Raw genomic sequence first — 20,474 nt, 5'->3', positions numbered from 1 at the left:
ATTTGAAAATAAATCATCAAGTAGTCAGATATTAATTAGAGCTCGAAGATTGATAAGATTGTTTTATAGTTATAGAATGGTTATAGAATATAAGTTTCAACGACTGGGTGAGTGAAATGCAATTTGGCCAAGTGAAGATTAGATGACATATTACAAACGACATGATAGTAATAGTAGTGTTGTAAACGAACATTCAAGTGGGGTAAAACAACTTATCATGTAATACAAAATTGCAGAATTTCTTCATAAAATTTAAGAATCATACATTAAACGCATCATTTGCAAATCTTCCAATTGTCCTTCACATCCTGTATGATTCTTCCAATTCACAATTCCTTTCTGTTTACATTCCCGTTTGTTTTTCTATCCGGTCTTCTCAGCATTCTGCTTTCATGCATTCATCATCCGTTTGATGTTACATACTACTTATGTCTGCTGACATACATACACCACAGTAGTAATAAATAGAGATCAATCACAAAATATATTCTGTATGGGTGTTGTGGATATTGTTGAGTTTTGTTATGATAAGAAACCAATAAAAGTTAGCTCTAGTTTAGATTGGTTTCCAACCTCAACAAGATGTATCATTTTTTCATGCTAGTGATAAATTAAAAACTATCCCTTTCTAAACGCATATGTTTAGTTGATATTTTGTTGATAATTAATAGTTCAACAAAGCGTAATGGAGTTCTTTGAAGCGTACATGTACTTTACTCCTTGTTCATTCGATGTATATACTTTAGTACTTTTATGTAAAATGATAAAACTCATGCAGACTGTTCAAATGTTCTGTAATTATTACACAATCCATCTTATCGGTTTTTGAATTCTAGCTTATAGCTTAAAATCAGTTTCATTTATAAAATGATATGCTATCATGGAACCAGTTTTTGCTTTCTAGATAAAAATACTCATTAAGAGTTTAATGTCAAATAGAAAAAAGGTATATTAACGCTGTAGTTTTAAGTTGTCATTTTTTTCACATCTACACAGTAAAGAAAAACCAATAACAAGTCATATGATGAAATAATGTCGCTAGTAGTGAAAAACCAAATATAAAAAGAAAAACGGGATAAATTAAATCGAACAATGAACAGTCGAAATAACATATTCCAAGTTTATAAGGGTAAAAACTAAATACTTTGGCACTAGTGCGATCGATTTACAGTCATGTTAATTGAAGTTATGAGTTATCATCCATTATAACTCTTTTATTGATTACAACCGTAAAGTCTGCATCTATCTACCTATATTTCCCAGATTAGAAGTTGATGACTTCGCGGATCGAAGTCATATCTCTGTCTAGCTACCATTTAGACTTATTCCAACCCTTTCTCTTACTAGACAGTATGGCGAATCGAGATTGGTTTTTGTACATTTGTAATATTGTTCTTAACTATCTCATTCTATGTTGATTTATAGCTTTATCTACTAATTTATCACATCTATATAAAAAGACTAATAACTGTCTGTTCATAAATACATTAGTTGAAAACATAAAACTCAAATTTTTCACTAAAGTCCTCTGACATACTGAATAACGTTTTCTTGGGTTATCTCCAGTTATTGTTCATCAACTAAACCACTCGAAATACTAATACTCCCTAAGAAAATGTATTGTGAAGTTTAGTAGAAATGCAAATTATCAGTAAATTTTCTCTACATAATTCGTTAAAATGATGTCAGTTACTGTTTTCTCGGAAAACTTGATTCGAATAAATGAGATTTAATAATACTACTACCACAAAGTATCTAAATTGACATAGTCACTTTTTGATTTCAGATGTATTTGTAGCTTTGTTTGCCTTTAATTAACAAGTTGATAAATATTCAGTCAACACAATTGGTTATTTGCATAAAATCAGTTTTGATTATAAATCTTACGAGTCGTTATCGTTCCTGATGTGCTAATAATCAACAGATCTCTGTTTTTATCTTAGTTGAAAACCGATTGTTAGTCATTCATACAATATCTACAAAATTGGTCAAAATTCACTAGTTTATCTGAAAGTGAAATTTTTTTGAATCTCATGAATAACTTTCATATTTATATAGCTTACTAAAAGTGCTACTCACAGCCTGAAATTCCAAGTGAAAAATAAATAAACTCGGACTTAACTGGTCTTAAATTGATTTCTTTATTGTTCCACCATCCGTTTTAAAGTAATTTGGATCACTACAGTGTTAGATAATATGTTTTCATTACTACGCTCCCAAATGCCCCGGTACGGCCGAGGATGGGAAAAGTCTGCTTCGGTCTGGGCACGCGGGCAGTACCCCAGCCTTCACACAAATCGAATGATTTATGTGGCGCATATGTATTCAGTGTCCCTTTGTACCAATATTTGTGTTCAGATAAACAAATAATAAATTGCATTACTACACTGATTCTAAAATTGTGAACACGAAGCAGTAGGGTAATCGTTCATGTAATTGTGAATATTAGTATGAATTGGAAGAGAAATAGGCTAAACAAAAAGTGTTATTTAATGGAATAAATAATATCTTTGTGATTTCTCTTAAACACACGCATAGAGATGCTCACATATCCCTTCTCTTTGTTACAATATTCATTTTTCAACGAATTTATGAGACTTTTTGGTTAACATGCCAAAAAATGTTAATTACCCTGTGTCAGCTGATAAAACATACTTTAGAATATTAAAGCTCGGGGACAAAAAGATAGCACTAAACGTTTTTTACCTGTTAATATAATATTGCATAATTATTCAGTTAATTATTTCAGGTCAATGTTTTGCCTTTATTTTGTTCATAATTGGATACATATATAGCGATAACCACTCACGTAACTTATTCAAAAACATTTTACAAAAAGAATTGTATTTCCATATTTACTAATGCAGTTGATTTTATGCTCTATCAATATACTGTTATTTAGTTTTGTCATTATTCTCTATGATATCGAGTGCATGGATATATATATATATATATATCCCGACCGTAGCTGCTGGTTTTACGTGGTGGTCGGGTTTGTCTATCGTGATGACCCAACCGAGCTATATTGGCTATATTGGTTCTACCATGCCATTCAGGTCGATTGGAGAACGGTAAGATTAAAAGCAGCAATTCAAGGTCTGTGGGCGAAGTTGTACTGCTGACTGTAGAGGGGTGTGACAGCAGTAAGGTGTTTCCCTCCGACAACCAGCATCTGCAGCGATGCTTCCTTCTCACAAGGAAGGTCGGGCTTAGAAAAGATCGACCCTAAAAATGTCACACCCCACCTTACCTTACAGATCTCCGTCTCCGGTGATAAGGTCTTTTGAAGAACGGAGCTAACACGTTAAAGACCTCCCACAAAAAGGCCGTGCGCGACCGGCCTCAAGCAGTTGTCCCTTGGGCTTTGCGGTCACGCTCTCAGGTCGTTAAGACTAATACTAATCCGAATTCCTTTTCAGGTTCCTTAAGAAATACCCTTCCACGGTGTGGACAGCCGGGAAGTGATATCAGCCCTCATACCCGTAACAGCACACGAGACCAAGTTGGTCACATTCAAATCCTTCCTACACCTCCTAATAGCTCCCTTACCTCCACGACTAACCCTTCTCACACCCCTTTAACACCCCGCGCCTCAAGTGCGAACGATTCAAATACATGGAACGTTATTCCTGGTCTCCTGAAACCACGCTCTAAACTACATGTAGGAACCTTTGACGTCTGAACACTGTGCCAAATAGGACAACAGGCTTCCTTAGCTAGAACTTTAGAGTCTCGCGCCATCGATGTGTACTGCGTCTCCAGATTCACGGAATTTCTATTATTTAGTGAAGGATAGAGAATAAATGCATATCCATCGTTGTGATAAACTTTGTGTTATTTTTAACCAATTTACTCTACAATCTCAGGGACCTTATTCAAGAAAACATGCATGCTTATCGATCTGGGTGGTATGTAGTTATTTTTTGATTAGTTGAAACTTATACATATGGTAGCAATGTTGTGTAACATTTTCCTCTTTGACTTTGTAAGATGCTTCATAACAGAATTCGTTCATTATACTAATGTTATCCCATCCACTAATAACTTCGCATAAACTAAAGCTTTGATTTCCGAATATCAGTGATGCTTGTTTAAATAATTTATCTTAACCGAAGAATCTTGATGTGAATAAACTAAACTTTGCATTATTATTTATCAGTTATCAGCTCATTTTTTCTGACAATGTATTCATGATTTTAATGTTTACTTCACTAACAGTATTATCGATATATATTCTAAAAATTGGTCCGGAAGGGCTTTTTTCTAAACACAAGAACATTATGTGATTCATTCACCATTAACAATCATTGTATTTTGTAAATTAGCTTTGTTATTAAACAATAAATTCATTATTATTAATAATCTTATTATTATTTTAGGCAAAGCGTAATACTGCCAATAGGGCCTTAATCGACAGAATAATCTACTTACTGGAGTCATTGCATTTGGAAGTCCAATCAGCAGGTACGTTATCTGTTGTGGCTTTCATGTATATTCTAATTGATTCAAGGGATTTTATATAAGAACCATTACATACAGTTTAGATTATATATATACAACGAATAAATGAGTTTAGTTTCTACTTTTTATATCATAGATTATGTGAAATGGTTTTGAAACCTTGCATTAACAAGTGACTTAAACAAATTGATCCGACTAACTGTAAAATCGTAGTTTAATATAACTCAACAACTTGATACACATTTTCATATTGGGTTATGTACTATTCTTATTGTTATCATTGTTGTTTTGTTTATGAGTTTTCCAAATTTCAGTGGATGAACGATGTTTCAAACCATATACTTCATTGGTGAAAATTCGATTCCACTGGAGCACTAAATTATTATTATTATTATTGTCTCTGTCATTGGATTGTGTCAGTTTAAGTTGATATATTTCTCGAGGCTGTCCTTGTGTTGTAAATATCTCTGAAATATCCCTCAATTTTTTCTAGCACCGGGATTTCAAATTCAATCAAATGAACTGACTAAAACTGTCTACAATGTATAACAGTTCAGGTTATATATAGCTTTGTCTAGCATATATGTTAGAGCTAAGTATAGGATTTATTTGCTATTTCAAATGCCATAATACATCTAGTTTGTCATAAATCCATTTTTTCCCTTTTATAGTTCATATGTAACTTTATTTTTCTGTCAAGTATGTAGCGCATGTTTTAGTTTTTAAAGTATTTTTTAAAATAAAGTTGTTCTCAGTAAAAGTCTGTTCAATTTCATGGTATCTGATATCTTGATTTCTGTCTTTAACTTCGTTCCTTACGAAAATGTTTATTTATCTTAGAGGTTTTTCAAATATCTGCGTAAATTAATTAATTAATTAAAGTGTATTTTCTAGACTGTATGACGTAAATAGAAATATCACTGAATGTCTATCCTAACATTATTCTTTTTAAGATCTGCTTTAAGATGCATTAATACATCCATTTTTGTTTCGGTATATTTTCTCCATAATGTATATATAATATGCATAGAATTTACTATATCGTCTCCCTGTTCTCGAATGCTGATATCTTATACAGATGAATAGAAATATTGGTTAGCGTTCTTTAACGAGTTAGTTTTCTATTAGTTTTCTCTTCAATAAGATTTGGGATGAAGAACAAGTACCAACAGACTGGAAAGAAGGACTTCTGATCAAAATACCAAAAAAAGGCGATCTCAGCAGCTGTGACAACCACATGGGCATCACTGTTCTCTCAATACCAGGAAAAGTCTTCAACAGGGTATTGTTAAACAGAATGAAGAACTCCGTAGACGCCCAACTTCGTGACCAACAGGCAGGATTCCGTAAGGATAGATCGTGTACAGACCAAATCTTAACTCTAAGTATCATTGTGGAACAATCAATTGAATGGAATTCATCACTCTACATCAACTTCATTGACTACGAAAAGGCATTTGACAGCGTGGACAGAACAACACTATGGAAGCTTCTTCGACACTACGATTTGTCTCAGAAGATAGTTAATATAATACAGAATTCCTATGATGGATTAAACTGCAAAATCGTGCATGGAAGACAATTGACAAACTCGTTCGAGGTAAAGACCGGTGTTAGGCAAGGTTGCTTACTCTCACCCTTTCTCTTTCTCCTGGTGATCGACTGGATCATGAAGACGTCAACATCTGAAGGGAAGCACGGAATACAGTGGACATCTAGGATGCAGTTGGATGGTCTGGACTTCGCAAATGATCTGGCTCTTCTATCGCACGCGCAACAACAAATGCAGGAGAAGACGATCAGTGTAGCAGCAGCAATAGGTCTTAATATACACAAAGGGAAAAGCAAGATCCTTCGATACAACACAGCATGCACCAATCCAATCACAATTGACGGAGAAGATTTGGAAGATGTAAAAACCTTTACATATCTGGGCATAATCATTGATGAGCACGGTGGATCTGATGCAGATATGAAGGCGCGGATTGGCAAAGCAAGAGCAGCATATTTACAATTGAGGAACATCTGGAACTCAAAGCAACTGTCAACCAACACCAAGGTCAGAATTTTCAATACAAATGTCAAATCAGTTCTGCTGTATGAGGCGGAAACCTGGAGAACTACGAAAGCCATCATCCAGAAGATACAAGTGTTTATTAACAGTTGTCTACGCAAAATACGTCGGATTCGTTGGCCGGATACTATTAGCAACAACCAACTGTGGGAGAGACCAAACCAGATCCCAGCGGAGAAAGAAATCAGGAAGAGGCGCTGGAAGTGGATAGGACACACATTGAGGAAAGCATCCAACTGCGTCACAAGGCAAGCCCTCACGTGGATTCCTGAATGCCAAAGGAGGAGAAGAGGAAGACCAAAGAACACATTACGTCGAGAAATGGAGACAGACATGCGAAGAATGAACAACAATTGGATCGAACTATAGAATGCTGGTCGGCGACCTATGCTGCATTAGGAGTAACAGGCGTAAGTAAGTATGTAAGAAGTTTCGGGGAATACTGGATATTAAACCGACTCCCATAACATTTTAAAATAGTTATTTCTGAGAGGAAAACAACCCCCTACTTTGCCCCATGCATTCTCATCAAAATAAATTGCTACAGATTCAGTTTTTTTATTTTCATTGAGTCATACAGTCTGGGACAAATACGCATTGATGAGCAAAGGTTATGTAAAACTAAAAAAATACAGTTGTGCCAATGTTGAACAATGTTTTCGTCTAAATTATATAACTAAAAATCCCGTATTGATCTAACTCTCAACGATATACTAGGTAAACTAGAAACGAAGCATAAGCAAATTCATCCTAGAGTCTTCTACGTTTACTGTTACTACTAACCTCTGTTGGTGAACTTCAATATTTTTCAAAACGTTTGGGAAACTATAGTACTTGAATATTGGTTAGAAAGACATTGGATGCTTTTAAATATATTGTGCTCTAGAACAACATATATCAGCGAACAATATTGTTTTCGATTAAGTCCTCATCAGGCTTTACTCTAATATACAGTAATATTTACGTGCATACGCGAAATTATTAAGCCAACCAAGGCAGTTTATGGTTGTATTTATTATTATTATTATTTTCCGTACTCTTTTTTCGTTTATTTCACTTCACCCCCTCCCACCCTTTTCTTTTCTCAAATATACGCTTCACGGTCCGATTATCTGAACACTTCTTATTACGTAATCTTATAGTTTCTATGATCATTATTTCAGTGTCTATAATTTTCTAATGATTGACCTATTTCCCATCATGAAACATTGATTCAAGCCTTTATTATCCTTATCACAACTAACACACCTGTCGTCACACTACCAATTTGTACTTTTCACTTATTATGTTTATTTATGTAGTCTTCACTGTTATTATTGACTCATAAACTACCTTGATTGGTTTAATAATTTCATGTATGCATATAAATGTTACTGTATATTAGAGTAAAGCCTGATGAGGATTTAATCGAAAACAATATTGTTCGCTGATATATGTTCTTCTAAATCAAAATATGGGAATTTTTCAAATACTGTACTCTGACTAAAAAGTTGTACCAAATCTGTTTTTTTACCTTCTTTCCATTTTCGTCTATATGTATTAGTTATTGAATTACTTCGTGTTCTGATGGGATTCGATATTGCTGATGATATATTAATGGCTTTAATTACCTTGTTAAAACCTCAGCATGAAATACAGCTGGGCAAATTATTCACTGAAGCAACATCAGATGATAACGATGATGAAATAAGTTCATATCATATGGACAGTAATGAGGAAAGTTATCGTAAGTGTAATCAAATAATTTGATCGTAAAAATAACATTTCTTTCATATTCTATTTTTGATTGTACATAATAATAAAGTTGATTTATGTCCTATACATACACTAAAGCAGTAATTTAAGTATGTTAGTAGTAGTTAGGACAAAGATGAATGTGATTGAAAGATAACTTTTGGTTTATCTTATTGTTATGTTTCCAAATGATTGTCTACAGAAGTTCGGTAGGCTCTATTAAATTGTCTACATAATTTTTTATATTAAAAATGGTGTAAAATACTCTGATGACATTTTACAATGTCAAGTTGAAATTAATTCCAATATAATGACAATTAATATGAGTCAGCTGTAAAAATAATCATTGTATATTGATAATATCTATCTTCTCCAACCTTATTATTCATATCCCCATATCATGAACTGTTATCTAACTTCATATTCGATCATAAGAGGAAACATTATAGAGTCTTGGGTGTATATTCCATCAAATTACCACACTTCTAACATAATACAATAAAATAAGAAAATCGATAATCAGTGAATATTTAGTTGGTACGGAAAAAAAGAGTGACCAAGAAGCAAGTATATGTTAATTGTAGTAAATTCAGGGTTTTTGTAAGCATATAAATTACTTGAAATTTGTATTGATGACCATATCAAGTAATGTGTACATCAGGAATAAGTACTCTTAATTGTCTGAAAAATCTGTCTCGGTTTATCCCTGACTCTTAGTTTGTCATATATTAGAAACATCTATGCAATACTTAGACTTATAATTACTAAACACTGTATACTATTTGTTTAATATCACTTTGCCATCATATCTTTTTTCCAGCTTCTCATCCTATCCCGTTAGTTAGTCGTAATATTAGTGGCATACCAGAAATGAAACCTTTATCTATGAGCAATACAAAGTCAACTAAATTAAATGTCAAATACCCTAGCACTTGTGCTAACGGTAACAGCGGTAAAACAGAAAAAACGATGAAAAAGAATCATAGACATCAAAATCAAGGGTCAGATTCAGAATTCGATGGTAATGAACCATTATCGGTGTTCGTTCAACAAGCAGCTGCAGCTAAATGTCTACGGTAGGCAATATTCAATAATTGTCTATCTACTTGTTCTCGCATATTTTGGCTACTAATACAAACTGGTTCGTGTAGTCTTTTTAGTACCCCGGAGTTAGTGAACTCTGTCCATGAGCTCACGCGGGCGGTTAAGTAGAGACCGGGTTTACCACCCACTCTATCACAGATGGAGATCAAGTTAATCATCCGCTCTGTTTTAAAATCTGATTAGTAGGAAGGGGCAGTTAACTTTGTATTGATGTGTGTGAGGTGTAGTGCTAGAGAAAAAATTCCTTTCGGTGCCTGATTGGATTCGTTTTGGAAAGGCTCATTAGGTCTGTCAGGAGTGGGACAGAGCGAAGACTATAGACTGTGCTGTAATCAGCGCGTGGGGGTCAACACCAAACTTGCTTGTGACATGAGCGTGATGAAAGCACGTCGTCAGTGATGACTTGCATCCGAATTGATTTGGTTGTTTGTTATTCATTAAACTTTAGGTAACCGCTGGACTATGGCTTGGTGAGTATACTTTGGAGTGTATAGACCTTGATCTATGCACTCTGTATGTGCATGTAAGGTATACTTGTGAGCGATAACCTCTCTACCTATGTGTGTGTCATGGAATGTGTAGATCTCGGTCCATGTGTTCTACATATACATTTAACTTATACTTGTGACCGCGCGCATCAATGCTCATGTGCGTACTGAAGGATGCATATATTTTTAGTGCGCACATTCTATGTAAATATAAAAGGCATACTTGCGACAGTTCCACGTCCCATACTGGTGTATTAATTGTATCTCTAAACGCATTTTAGGTGTTAGCAAGTTTCTCAAAGTAATAGGAAAGTGCGGACTGTAACAACCGTCTTCACTACAGATATCGATTTCCTCTACTGGCATATAAAACGCAGCAGAGTGAACTGTTAATGCATCTGTTTGCTTTGCTTTCTCCAGTGGTTCGATCTCGCACACTTTTCTTTGAAATGTCTCTTCTTTTTTTCTGAAAGGCCTACGAGCTTCTACTTTTCTGGGCGGGAATACTACTATTACAGTGATTTAATCCATATCAAATCTTTTAAAAAAAGAGAGCAATGTAATCTCCTAGTTTATATTTCAGCCTAATGGCTTAAACAAGTAGAATAACCAATTTACTATTGTAACGGATACAATGATCGAGAATTATTTCATTCTTAATTTTTAAATCTTTTTTGTGAAAGAAACAACAACTATTACTTTATTATTCGATTAACTACTGACACTTTGGAAATACTTCGCTGAAGTTTTATCTGTAATGTACATCCATTCATCGTAACAGTTATCGAGTTCTGATACTTTGTTCTTGTCCTTCTCAAAGAAAGTAAACGTTTTTTTCGAGGTACAGCGATGAAGTGTCATCAGTTTGTATGTGTAAATGTGATAAGTAAACATACCAGCGTAGGGTATCACACGATAAGTACATCACTTAAAATTACATATGTGCGAAACGATGTATTCCTGTGCTAGGAGAAAGATAATTAAATTGATAAGTATACAAGTGATAGATAGATGTGGGATAACGAAATGTTTATGGCATAAAGAACGATGGAAAGAAGTAAATGTACCCATCAGTTTTAAAGTCTGGATAACTCAGACCAGTACATAATAGCTTCATTTGCATCAGTAAACAGTGGGTTTTCATGCGTAACACACGTTTCAGACTCTTTAATCGGTTTTCAGAACCATCAGTTTCTTTGGGAGGTTTGGTGTCGTTCATCCGTCAGCTAAAACTCTTCAGTAGCTTCATGTTGTATACGTGCTTGGTAAATACAAAACTGGTCTAGACACTTTAAAGCTGACCAAGAAAAGAAAAATACTTGAAATTACTTACTGCTCTGCCACTAGTATTCAGAAGACTTATCTTGTGAACATTTCAAGCAAATAACCTTTTGTTTAGGTAATAGATCAAACAGTGTAAAAAGAAATAGATTCCTCTTAATTTCCCCTACTTTTGATTCCCGATTAGAATTAACAAACACAAATCATTCTGTTTCCCTTTGTCGCTAATCACGATCATCTCACAAAAAGTACTTTACAGCAGATAATTTACTTTGTGTAGTCAACAAATGATGTGTAGGAAATTTATATGCCAGGTGTTTGGGATGTATTTCTGCCCCTCTAAATGCAAGTTGTTGCTTCAGGTCTAACCTGCATCAACACCTGAACTAAACATAGGGAGTGAAGTAGTCAAACGCGTTAACAATTTCACTTATCTTGGAAGTCTGATCAACCCTAATGGGTTGACATCTGACGAAATTTCAGCGCGGATTCGAAAAGCTCGTTTGGCTTTTGTCAATTTACGTCACCTATGGGGAAGGCGAGATATCTGTCTATCAATTAAGGGACGAGTATACTGTGCGGCAGTTTGTTCTGTTCTACTGTACGATTGCTAAAGGTGGCGTTAAGAGTAAAGGATACTCGTATTTACTAGTACTTCATCACAAACGTCTTAGAAATATTGCACGCATCTGCTGAAATCACCAGGTAGGTAATAGTGAGGCTAGACACACAGGGTATTAGGTAATGATGGCAAATCAGTTGATGAGGTTGTGAATCTTCATTGACTGAGATGGTTGGGCCACGTGTTACATATGTCTGAACACCGATTACCACGACGCGCAATGCTGACTAGTGTTGGGGATGGTTGGAAGAAAGTTATGGGCGGCCAAACCAAAACGTGGCATCAGTGCTTGAAGCTACTGACCTTTAGTCTTATCCATGTTAAATGCAGACTACTTGGTTGGGGTCCGCGTGACCATCGTAACCAATGGTTGGAGACTCTGGGTAACATGGCTCAGAATCTATCATAGTGGCGTAGGTGTATACACTGTTTGTCTTCCCTAAAAGCGTGAGATTAAAATTGCTTTATATCTTCCTTTCTACTAACTAATTATTTCTTGTATTATATCATTATACACAATCTTTCTTTTACATATTACTACGATTGAAGTGACTACTTCTATGAATTTGATGTTGATCTTGTTGTGCTAATGATGTGTGGCAGCTTGGACGAATGCATATATGTGTCTCGTCCTACTTTTTAGTTGACTGACTGATTATATGTGTACTTAATACCTGGCTATATTTTTCTATTTTATGTATGTTAACTGTATAGCTTACTTTTTGTAATAAGTTCATTCAATCAATGTCAATTTTATAAATACCGTATTACTGCATATATTCTAATAGAAGCTATTGTGACACCATTGATAGGATTCAGCGTAAAATGACTCAGTATTCTGTCTCCTATAATCTGTCCTGTATATATTTTCTGAAGAAATATAAGTTTTCAAGCATGCTGTTCATATGTGCATGATTACTCTTCAATAGGACAGTTTTATCACTTTTATATTAGAATAGTTATCCACTTGATTTTTATAAAGAAAAATATTTTTATTGCTAAAAGGAAATAATAGTTTCTCTTCAATTTCAATATCCCAGTTTATCCATAGGAATATATACATATGTATGACAGGTTAGTCTGTATGTTCATGTTTATCGTGACTTATATTGTCTTTTGTCCTATTAAATGACAAAAAACCTCGATTTTTAGGTACATGTGACTGAATTGCTGATAATAGTATATATATTTATCAAATCAGTTAAATAAGCAAACACTTACTTTTTATTTCTAATCACACTTCGATGGTCATCATTTAATAGTAATACGTATTAATAAATAAAGTCATTGTATCGTATATTAATTTTAGTCTTAATATTAACTTAATATACATTGATTGAATTTAATTTGAAAAGATTATTAATTAAACTCTCTATAAAGTTTAAATAAACGCTGTAGAAATCAAATGAGTTTTTGAAAGTTGACTAAGGCTAAATTCATTGACGTTTTACATCTCATAGAGAATCAATGCAAAATCTAGAGGTTTAATCAAACATTCGAAATTTTCGACTGTAAATCTGAATCAAATTCAATATTTTCGGTTTTCTTAACCGGCACTACCATTCAGTTCCTATGTACTTTTTGCATATGATAACCCAACTTGAATTTATTCGTAATTCGGTGCAGTGGAAATTAAAACTACAATTTTAATTATAACCTAACATCATGTTAGGTGTATTGAAAATTAAAAAGTACTTGAAAGATTTCACATCTCCTAAGTGTTCATCTACATTCTGGAGGTAACCCTAAGAGTCCACACTCATAATTCTAATTAAATCTCGCCAACATTCAATGAAGTCGGTGTTAACCGTTTCTTTTATGCTGACCATCCATTGGTTACGTCTTAAAATAGAACTTTTGGAAATTCACCTTGAAACTAGACGCTATTATTATTTATTTTCATTATTGGGAGTGGTTGTTATGTAAAGATTTATTTTATGCAGTGATGTTGTGAATGAATACTCGGGTGGGGAAAACCAATATTATGTTTAATACAAAATTAGAGAATATTTTCGTAAAATATGAGAACTGTACACTAAACACTTCATTGGCAAATATTCCATCAATTGTCTTTGACATTCTGTATGATTCTTCCAATTCACGTTTCCTTTCTATTTCCCTTTCTGTTTTCTTCAAGTCGATTTTCTTAGCCTTCTGCTTTCCACTTCTTACTGGTGCTACATATGACTTCTATTTGTCGACTTAAGTAACATACACCACAATATAATTTTTAATGAGCTGTTGAACTATATTAATATATAGATTTTTTTGTAACTTAAATTTATATCTCCAATGTATATTTCTTTTGTTTTCCTTTCTTGCTAACCTCTTACGAATTCGTGCGTTCAAAGCATTCTCTCGCAAGATTCTTCAACAGTATCAAGAAAGATAATCAAGGTAAATATTTTGATGTCGTCTTGTAATTCACTGGGTCTAACGCGTTTATCACTTGAAATTTCTGATCACAGTAAATTGATTGAATTATGTCACTTTTCTATTTGTCTTTTTTCTCAAAAAAAAATCCATCAACGAGATGATAATTTGTTAAATGGTTATAAATTTGCTTGCATAATGCAAAGATTTTGTATGCATTTGCTCTAATCACCTTAGTTTTACATCTTCACCAACTGATTTATCATCTTACACAGTTCTTTGCACTTAACATCGGCATTTTTGTCGGCAATTTTATTCTAACTGAGTACTACTTCGAAGACACCAGTGACCCAATGCATATGACCTGTGCGTGTTTTGAACTTTCCATAGATATGTTTCACATAGCTAAATTGTAGAGTACTATATTATATTTACATCTTTTTTTGATAGATAATAGAATGGTTTACTCCTTTATAGGTGGCACAATGTTCGAAATTCTCAAATCTAGGCTACTAAATCTGTATTGTAAAGTCAATTATGTATCTATCAGAACAACCGAGATAGACTATATACTAGACTGGCTAGTATTTCTGTCCAGTTTGTATTGTTTAAAGTATAGCAGATACACATAACAATGTGCACATTAATAAGATCTATTATTGAATTTTCTATTTATCCATTTGGAAATTACTTTAACAGACACAATAATAATAATGGTAGTAATACAAAATAGCATTGTTGAATTGAGTGTAAAACAGGAAGTAAAATTAATAGCTTTTTAAATATATATATTCCGTTTTATATGGAGCCTTGTCGTGTTATACTTCAAAATTAAATAATATTCGATACAATTTATCACAATATTAAGGTGATTAATTCCTTTTAGAGCTACTTAGTTAACATTATATTGTCCTCGCATTTTGAAATTAATATTTGATGCATTATATGTCGTGTGTGTGTGTGTATGGTTAATTTGATAAATCTCTACTTTTCTTGACTATACATATGTATATGGAATTTTAGGCGCTATTTCATGATATAAGCAAAACCATATGTAATGCGCCAATTTTTATCACCTAGGAAGCGAAGACCAATTAAAATCTAATTATTAGTAAAATGAATGTTCTCGAACAAACACGTCGGTATAGTTGAAGTTTTACGTAGAAAATCACGTGAATATATGACAACAGTGTGCAAAAGTGATATATATATATATATATATATATATCACTTTTGCACACTGTTTTTTTTTAAATCTACCAACGAAACGACGATTTGTTGAATGATCGTAAATTAGCTTGTGTTTGCGAAGATTTATTATACATTTGTCAAATTATATCATGTAGTGACTTGTTTTTTGTACTTGAGCAAAAAAACACCAATGACCTTTGCCTAACTGATGGATGGTACATGTAAAAAACAGAATGTTCTCTGTGTATTCAATTATCAGCCATTATGTTAATGTTGTTGTGATGGTGTTCATTGCTGTCTTTTTCTATCAGTTGTTTTTAACATAAATTCCGGAATCTTGTCTGTATGACGACTGGTTTTTAATTGTGCTCTGTGCTCTTCCTTATTTATTGAAAGAATAGTGGGATATCACTTTTTGTCTTCTCGTTATTGATGCTTAAAAATTAATAATCCTGTGAAGATATTTATTTGGGAGAAAGTATGTATAAATGTTATGTCTTTCTGGAAATATTTATTCACATTATTCCATTTACTGTATACTAAGTTAGATTGATTTCACTTAACCAGTTATTACATGATTGTCTTTTTAAACATGCTTCCATCCTCACCATCTGATATGTTTGTCCACTGCGTTAATCATTCGCGCCACTTCAATGTCAATACCGTGAAATAAAAACTAACTTCTTATAGTTCTTTTCTCTTCCTCGCTAGACTAAAAAGACTAGTTCTTTAGATGAAGCTATTGAATGTTCATTTTGTGTAGTCATTCAGAAAGACATAAACATTTCTCGATTATATATCAGTGAAAAGAAATATGATTAAGGTATTTAAACTGAATATTTATCGTTGACTCGAAATATCTTAAAAATCTATTAAAATTACAAAAATAATGTTCACACGAAATGATAATTTACTGTAAAAGAATTTTAACCTAATCAACATTGATTTTTGTAAGTTGTAATTTAAGATTTTACATCCCCAGCATCATCGTCATCATCATTCATTTTTCTTCCATTAGATGGGCGCTTTATCAAATCTTTTATATGCTATGGGTAATCTTGAATTTTCAGATAGTCAACGACAAGCTAGTTTAGCTTTAGAGGTAAATGTAATCATTTGTATTGTTTGTTTTAAAGTTTAGTTTTAAGTTCCTTTATACTTGAAACAATACAAAAATTATTTACTTAAATTAGCCATATAATTTGTAACTGCTAAATGCAACTAAGATTTATGAAGTAAATAGTTAATTCGTCCAATGATACGATTTATTTATAGGATAACTATTTAGAAAATTTAAACAAAAGTTTCATATTTTCCACAAAATCGTTATCTGGTTGATATTGAGATCTATCCTAAATGTTGTATATATTATTTCAGAGATTATTGGCGTGTGAATTTGCATATATAAACTAGAGTCTACTGTTTGATAATTATGATAATGAGATTTGAATTATTGTTGTTGTCATTATTACTACTAATAATATCTTACATGGCCTTCAGAAGTAAGCTAAGAATTCTAAATAATTTACTCAATTACCAAACAGTTGGTGGGAGGAGGAGATTGATCGAGTTAAGTCACATCGACAGTTATCAAACCGTTTAAAATCATTCATTATATCCATAATATTTTTGAATCGATCCTATTTATTTTTTTATTAAGTAATGTACATACCATTAGAACTCCTTAGACTAAAATAGTTCTCTGAATACTTAGTTTATTCGAATTTCAGTTTCGTTGTATATAAGTATTATTACGAATATTTGTTACATCTTAACATTGATAATTTTCGTCACTATGTGAACCCAGTTTCAATATGGTACCTTTTAAGAAAAGGAACTATGAGATCTAACTGAATTAAGTAATGGATAATTTGACTAATAATAATAATAATAATAAACTCTTTCGTGTTTTTTTATTGTTCAACATTTCAGTATCTTTGCCGAACGTATCCTTTAGTAGATGAAGTTGTTTCTGAGGCAATGGGTCCAGTTTTACATGAGGAATTCATTGTAAGCAATAAATATATTTATCTCTATTTTTTGTTGCCTGTGATATTGTAGAAAGATATTAGAATTCTTTTGCTCACTGATTAAATTTTCATATATTTTGGAGTATAGACTTCATCACCAAAATATATATGCTCCACGGAAATAATTGAACTTGTGTATGGGGTGGGATACTTTCCAGGTGCACAAACTGGAGCAGTTGATTTTCTCAGGAGACCACTCCCCGAGCCTTTGACTTAGAAGTATATACCACAAGGCGGTGGAGCAATGTTTTGATTTGCGATTTCATAGTAGACGGTGACCATGATTACACTATTTGTTCCCTCGAAATCCTGGAACCCACATGCCCTGTTGCTTTGTGATCAGGATTTTCTAACTTAGATAGATCCTCCGTACCGACCAACTGGGTTTAGTTTCTGGACATTCGCTTTTCGTCCTCTCAATTTCGTAAACATCACCCTCTCCACGAGAAGGAAATGGGTAGGACTTCCATAGCAGTAGTTATATACACATTGCCACGTAGGAGCATTTCGAGCCGTGCCAGGGCGTCAATTTTCTGGTTAATTGCAATTTATAACTGTGATATTGCCACTAAATATGTTTTTTTGTTTTATACTATTCTAGAAAAGTCCTGATTCACACTATCTACAAATGACTCCATTACAAGCAGATATTTTAGTTTCGAATAAAGTGAATTATACAGGAGGTGGGTGGTTTACTTGTTTTCACCAATAATCCTATTTATTATATAATGTCAACTTATTGTCTGTCATCATTTAGTATGTGTTATGATTGAGTGATTAGAGTGGTCAATGCATCTTTTGGTGTTATTAAGCAAGCTCTATGCTGGTTTTATAAAAATAACTTTATACTAAGTTTATTATTTCCGTTAATATTCCATTGTCCCATGGTAAGCTAATAACATTGGCATATAGGTAAATCCAGCTGATAATTCCTGAATACGACGACATGCGCGTCCTGGATCCACTACTAGTCACTCACCCAATCATCGTGGTCGTTAAAGTCTAGGACCTATATTACTGTAGAAATATTCAGTAAATGGTCAGTTGAATAGCCCTAATTGGATTCTCTGAACAATCCTCGATGGCGTTTTAGAATCGGTGGGGTTATTTCATTAAAGCAGAACTGATGCATCTTTTTGTCGAATGACAAGCTTTTTGGCCTGATATTAGGAAAACACCCATCTGTGTACGCTGTGTAGTCCCGTGGGGTTATTTTTGTTTTCGACTTTCTAATTAATCTATGTTATTCTACCAATAGAGATAAAACGGGCTGGTTATTGTGGTTTAATCATTTATGCAGTTGATTTCAGTATCAACTTTGTTACAGATTCGAGCCTTAAACAGATAATTTAACTTTAAGTAGTAGTCGCGTATACTAGGTTAAGGAATCATTACCAACGTCGAATAACTGAATTTTTACTAGTTACTAGTTACTATAACTGAACCGAAAGTTGAATTCACTCATAAACCAGATGCTTGAGTATGAGTCATACTCTAAGTTTATGAGGGATAATGATACTTGACAACATTGGATATCGACACCCAAGTATGCGCATTAGATTTCGAACCTAATGCTTATTGACCGAAGATCGAACGGTTTAAAACTCCTTTAGTTCTTTGCTAATCATGTCAACTAGTCTGTATTTGTTTTTGAAATCAAAAACCCAAGTTTTCTTTTTACAAATTCATCAGTTGAGTACTTCGCCACAATTTCGTTACGTCATTGTATTCAATAGATTTAAGCTTTACAATAAATAGGAGTACGATTGAGTGGACACTAAGCTATGGCGGGAGGAGAAGAGAAACACAAATTAAGATAAATAAGATTTACTCAGATTTGCACAGCTTATCTCGCTACGTATCTTATTTTATCTTAGGGGATTTTCGTCGTTATTATTCTCCACTATTTTTTTATAGATTGATGCATGAAGAATAATATTTGCTTCGTCTTTGTTTTGTTTTAATCCAAAACACATATAAGTTGTTGCTTTTTCCGTAAATACCCTTTTTCTATGTTAGTTTAGTGGGGAATTGTTCTAGTTGTTCATATACTTTTTTCGTATGTTGTACATGATGAAACAGCAGCTGCTTTGAATAATTGTTGATTTATGTTGCGTATTTAACTTTTTCTCATCTATTCTGATTATTGAGCAAGTTAGCTTACTCGTTATTAAAGAAGCGTTTTCATTTTAATTTCACCACTGACTGCTAATACTACTTTTTTACCTGACACTTTCTTCACTACTGTATATTATACGTTTATATAGTGTCTTTGTATATTTTCATAATTTTCAAACTTTTAATTACGTAACTCATGTGCCAAGTATAGATCTACGTACTCAGATTTTAGTTGCACACTTTCTGAGTGCAATTTCTAGTGGATACTGTCAATCTGTTCAAAAGGAAGTAGAGTTCGAACCAATCTACTTGTTGGAATCTCGGTACACTAACCATTATGTCCACATCGATCCATACTTTTGATATTTTGTAATGATATTGTGATAATAATATGATGGAGCAAAAATAAAATGTAATATTTGGACATTAATTGGATTAAAGAGTGAATTACCTATAGTTCTTGCATTATTAAACGACGTCTAGACACGTTTATTCCTGTGTTCAGTATTCTAAATATGTGTTATTTTGACAGATGGAAAAACCTATTCCACTCAATAGCTGTCTTGTTTTCTGATATCAGTTCATTTGAGGGCTCACGCTATCAAATCGGTCATGTGAGCAACCATGACTCGGTCACATCGTATCGTCGCATTTCATCGATCGATCAACTCATTTTGTCCGTGCGTTTATTTATCCCCAAACGTCCTTTCATAACGAGCAAAAGGTTTATTCATAACGGTGTTTTTTGGTAAATCTAGCTTGTTACATTATGGTAGGTGTTTTTTTTCTAGGGATCATGTTATATTTTATGGAAGTTTTGGTGAAATAGTTGTTGTACCACACAGTTTTTCAACTGTATTAATGTGTTTGCTTTTCACTAATATGACTAAGGAGGAGAAGGGTGTTAATTGCACATATATCACTCGGTTTTTTAAAACCTAGACTGTTTTAGTCTGACAAATCAAATATATGAACGATTTTTCACATGCCAATAGACG

The 20,474-nt window shown here is 33.3% G+C and overlaps 1 protein-coding gene across 2 annotated transcripts in view; it reads left to right on the top strand.

The window, feature by feature from the left end:
• Positions 1 to 20,474, top strand: part of ARMH1_1 (Armadillo-like helical domain containing protein 1) — a 37,743-nt gene that overhangs the window by 10,347 nt on the left and 6,922 nt on the right. For both annotated transcript variants that reach the window (XM_051211891.1, XM_051211892.1), the window contains 7 exons: positions 4,380 to 4,464; positions 8,079 to 8,261; positions 9,090 to 9,345; positions 14,116 to 14,161; positions 16,347 to 16,430; positions 17,261 to 17,338; positions 17,960 to 18,041. In XM_051211891.1, the coding sequence (XP_051072009.1) occupies positions 4,380 to 4,464; positions 8,079 to 8,261; positions 9,090 to 9,345; positions 14,116 to 14,161; positions 16,347 to 16,430; positions 17,261 to 17,338; positions 17,960 to 18,041 (814 nt within the window). The remainder of the gene's footprint in view (positions 1 to 4,379; positions 4,465 to 8,078; positions 8,262 to 9,089; positions 9,346 to 14,115; positions 14,162 to 16,346; positions 16,431 to 17,260; positions 17,339 to 17,959; positions 18,042 to 20,474) is intronic.

This window comes from Schistosoma haematobium, chromosome ZW (genome assembly GCF_000699445.3).
Source record: "Schistosoma haematobium chromosome ZW, whole genome shotgun sequence".
NCBI classification, from domain to species: domain Eukaryota; kingdom Metazoa; phylum Platyhelminthes; class Trematoda; order Strigeidida; family Schistosomatidae; genus Schistosoma; species Schistosoma haematobium.
Note: the sequence above shows the minus strand (reverse complement) of the source record. Positions and strands in the feature narration are given on the sequence as shown.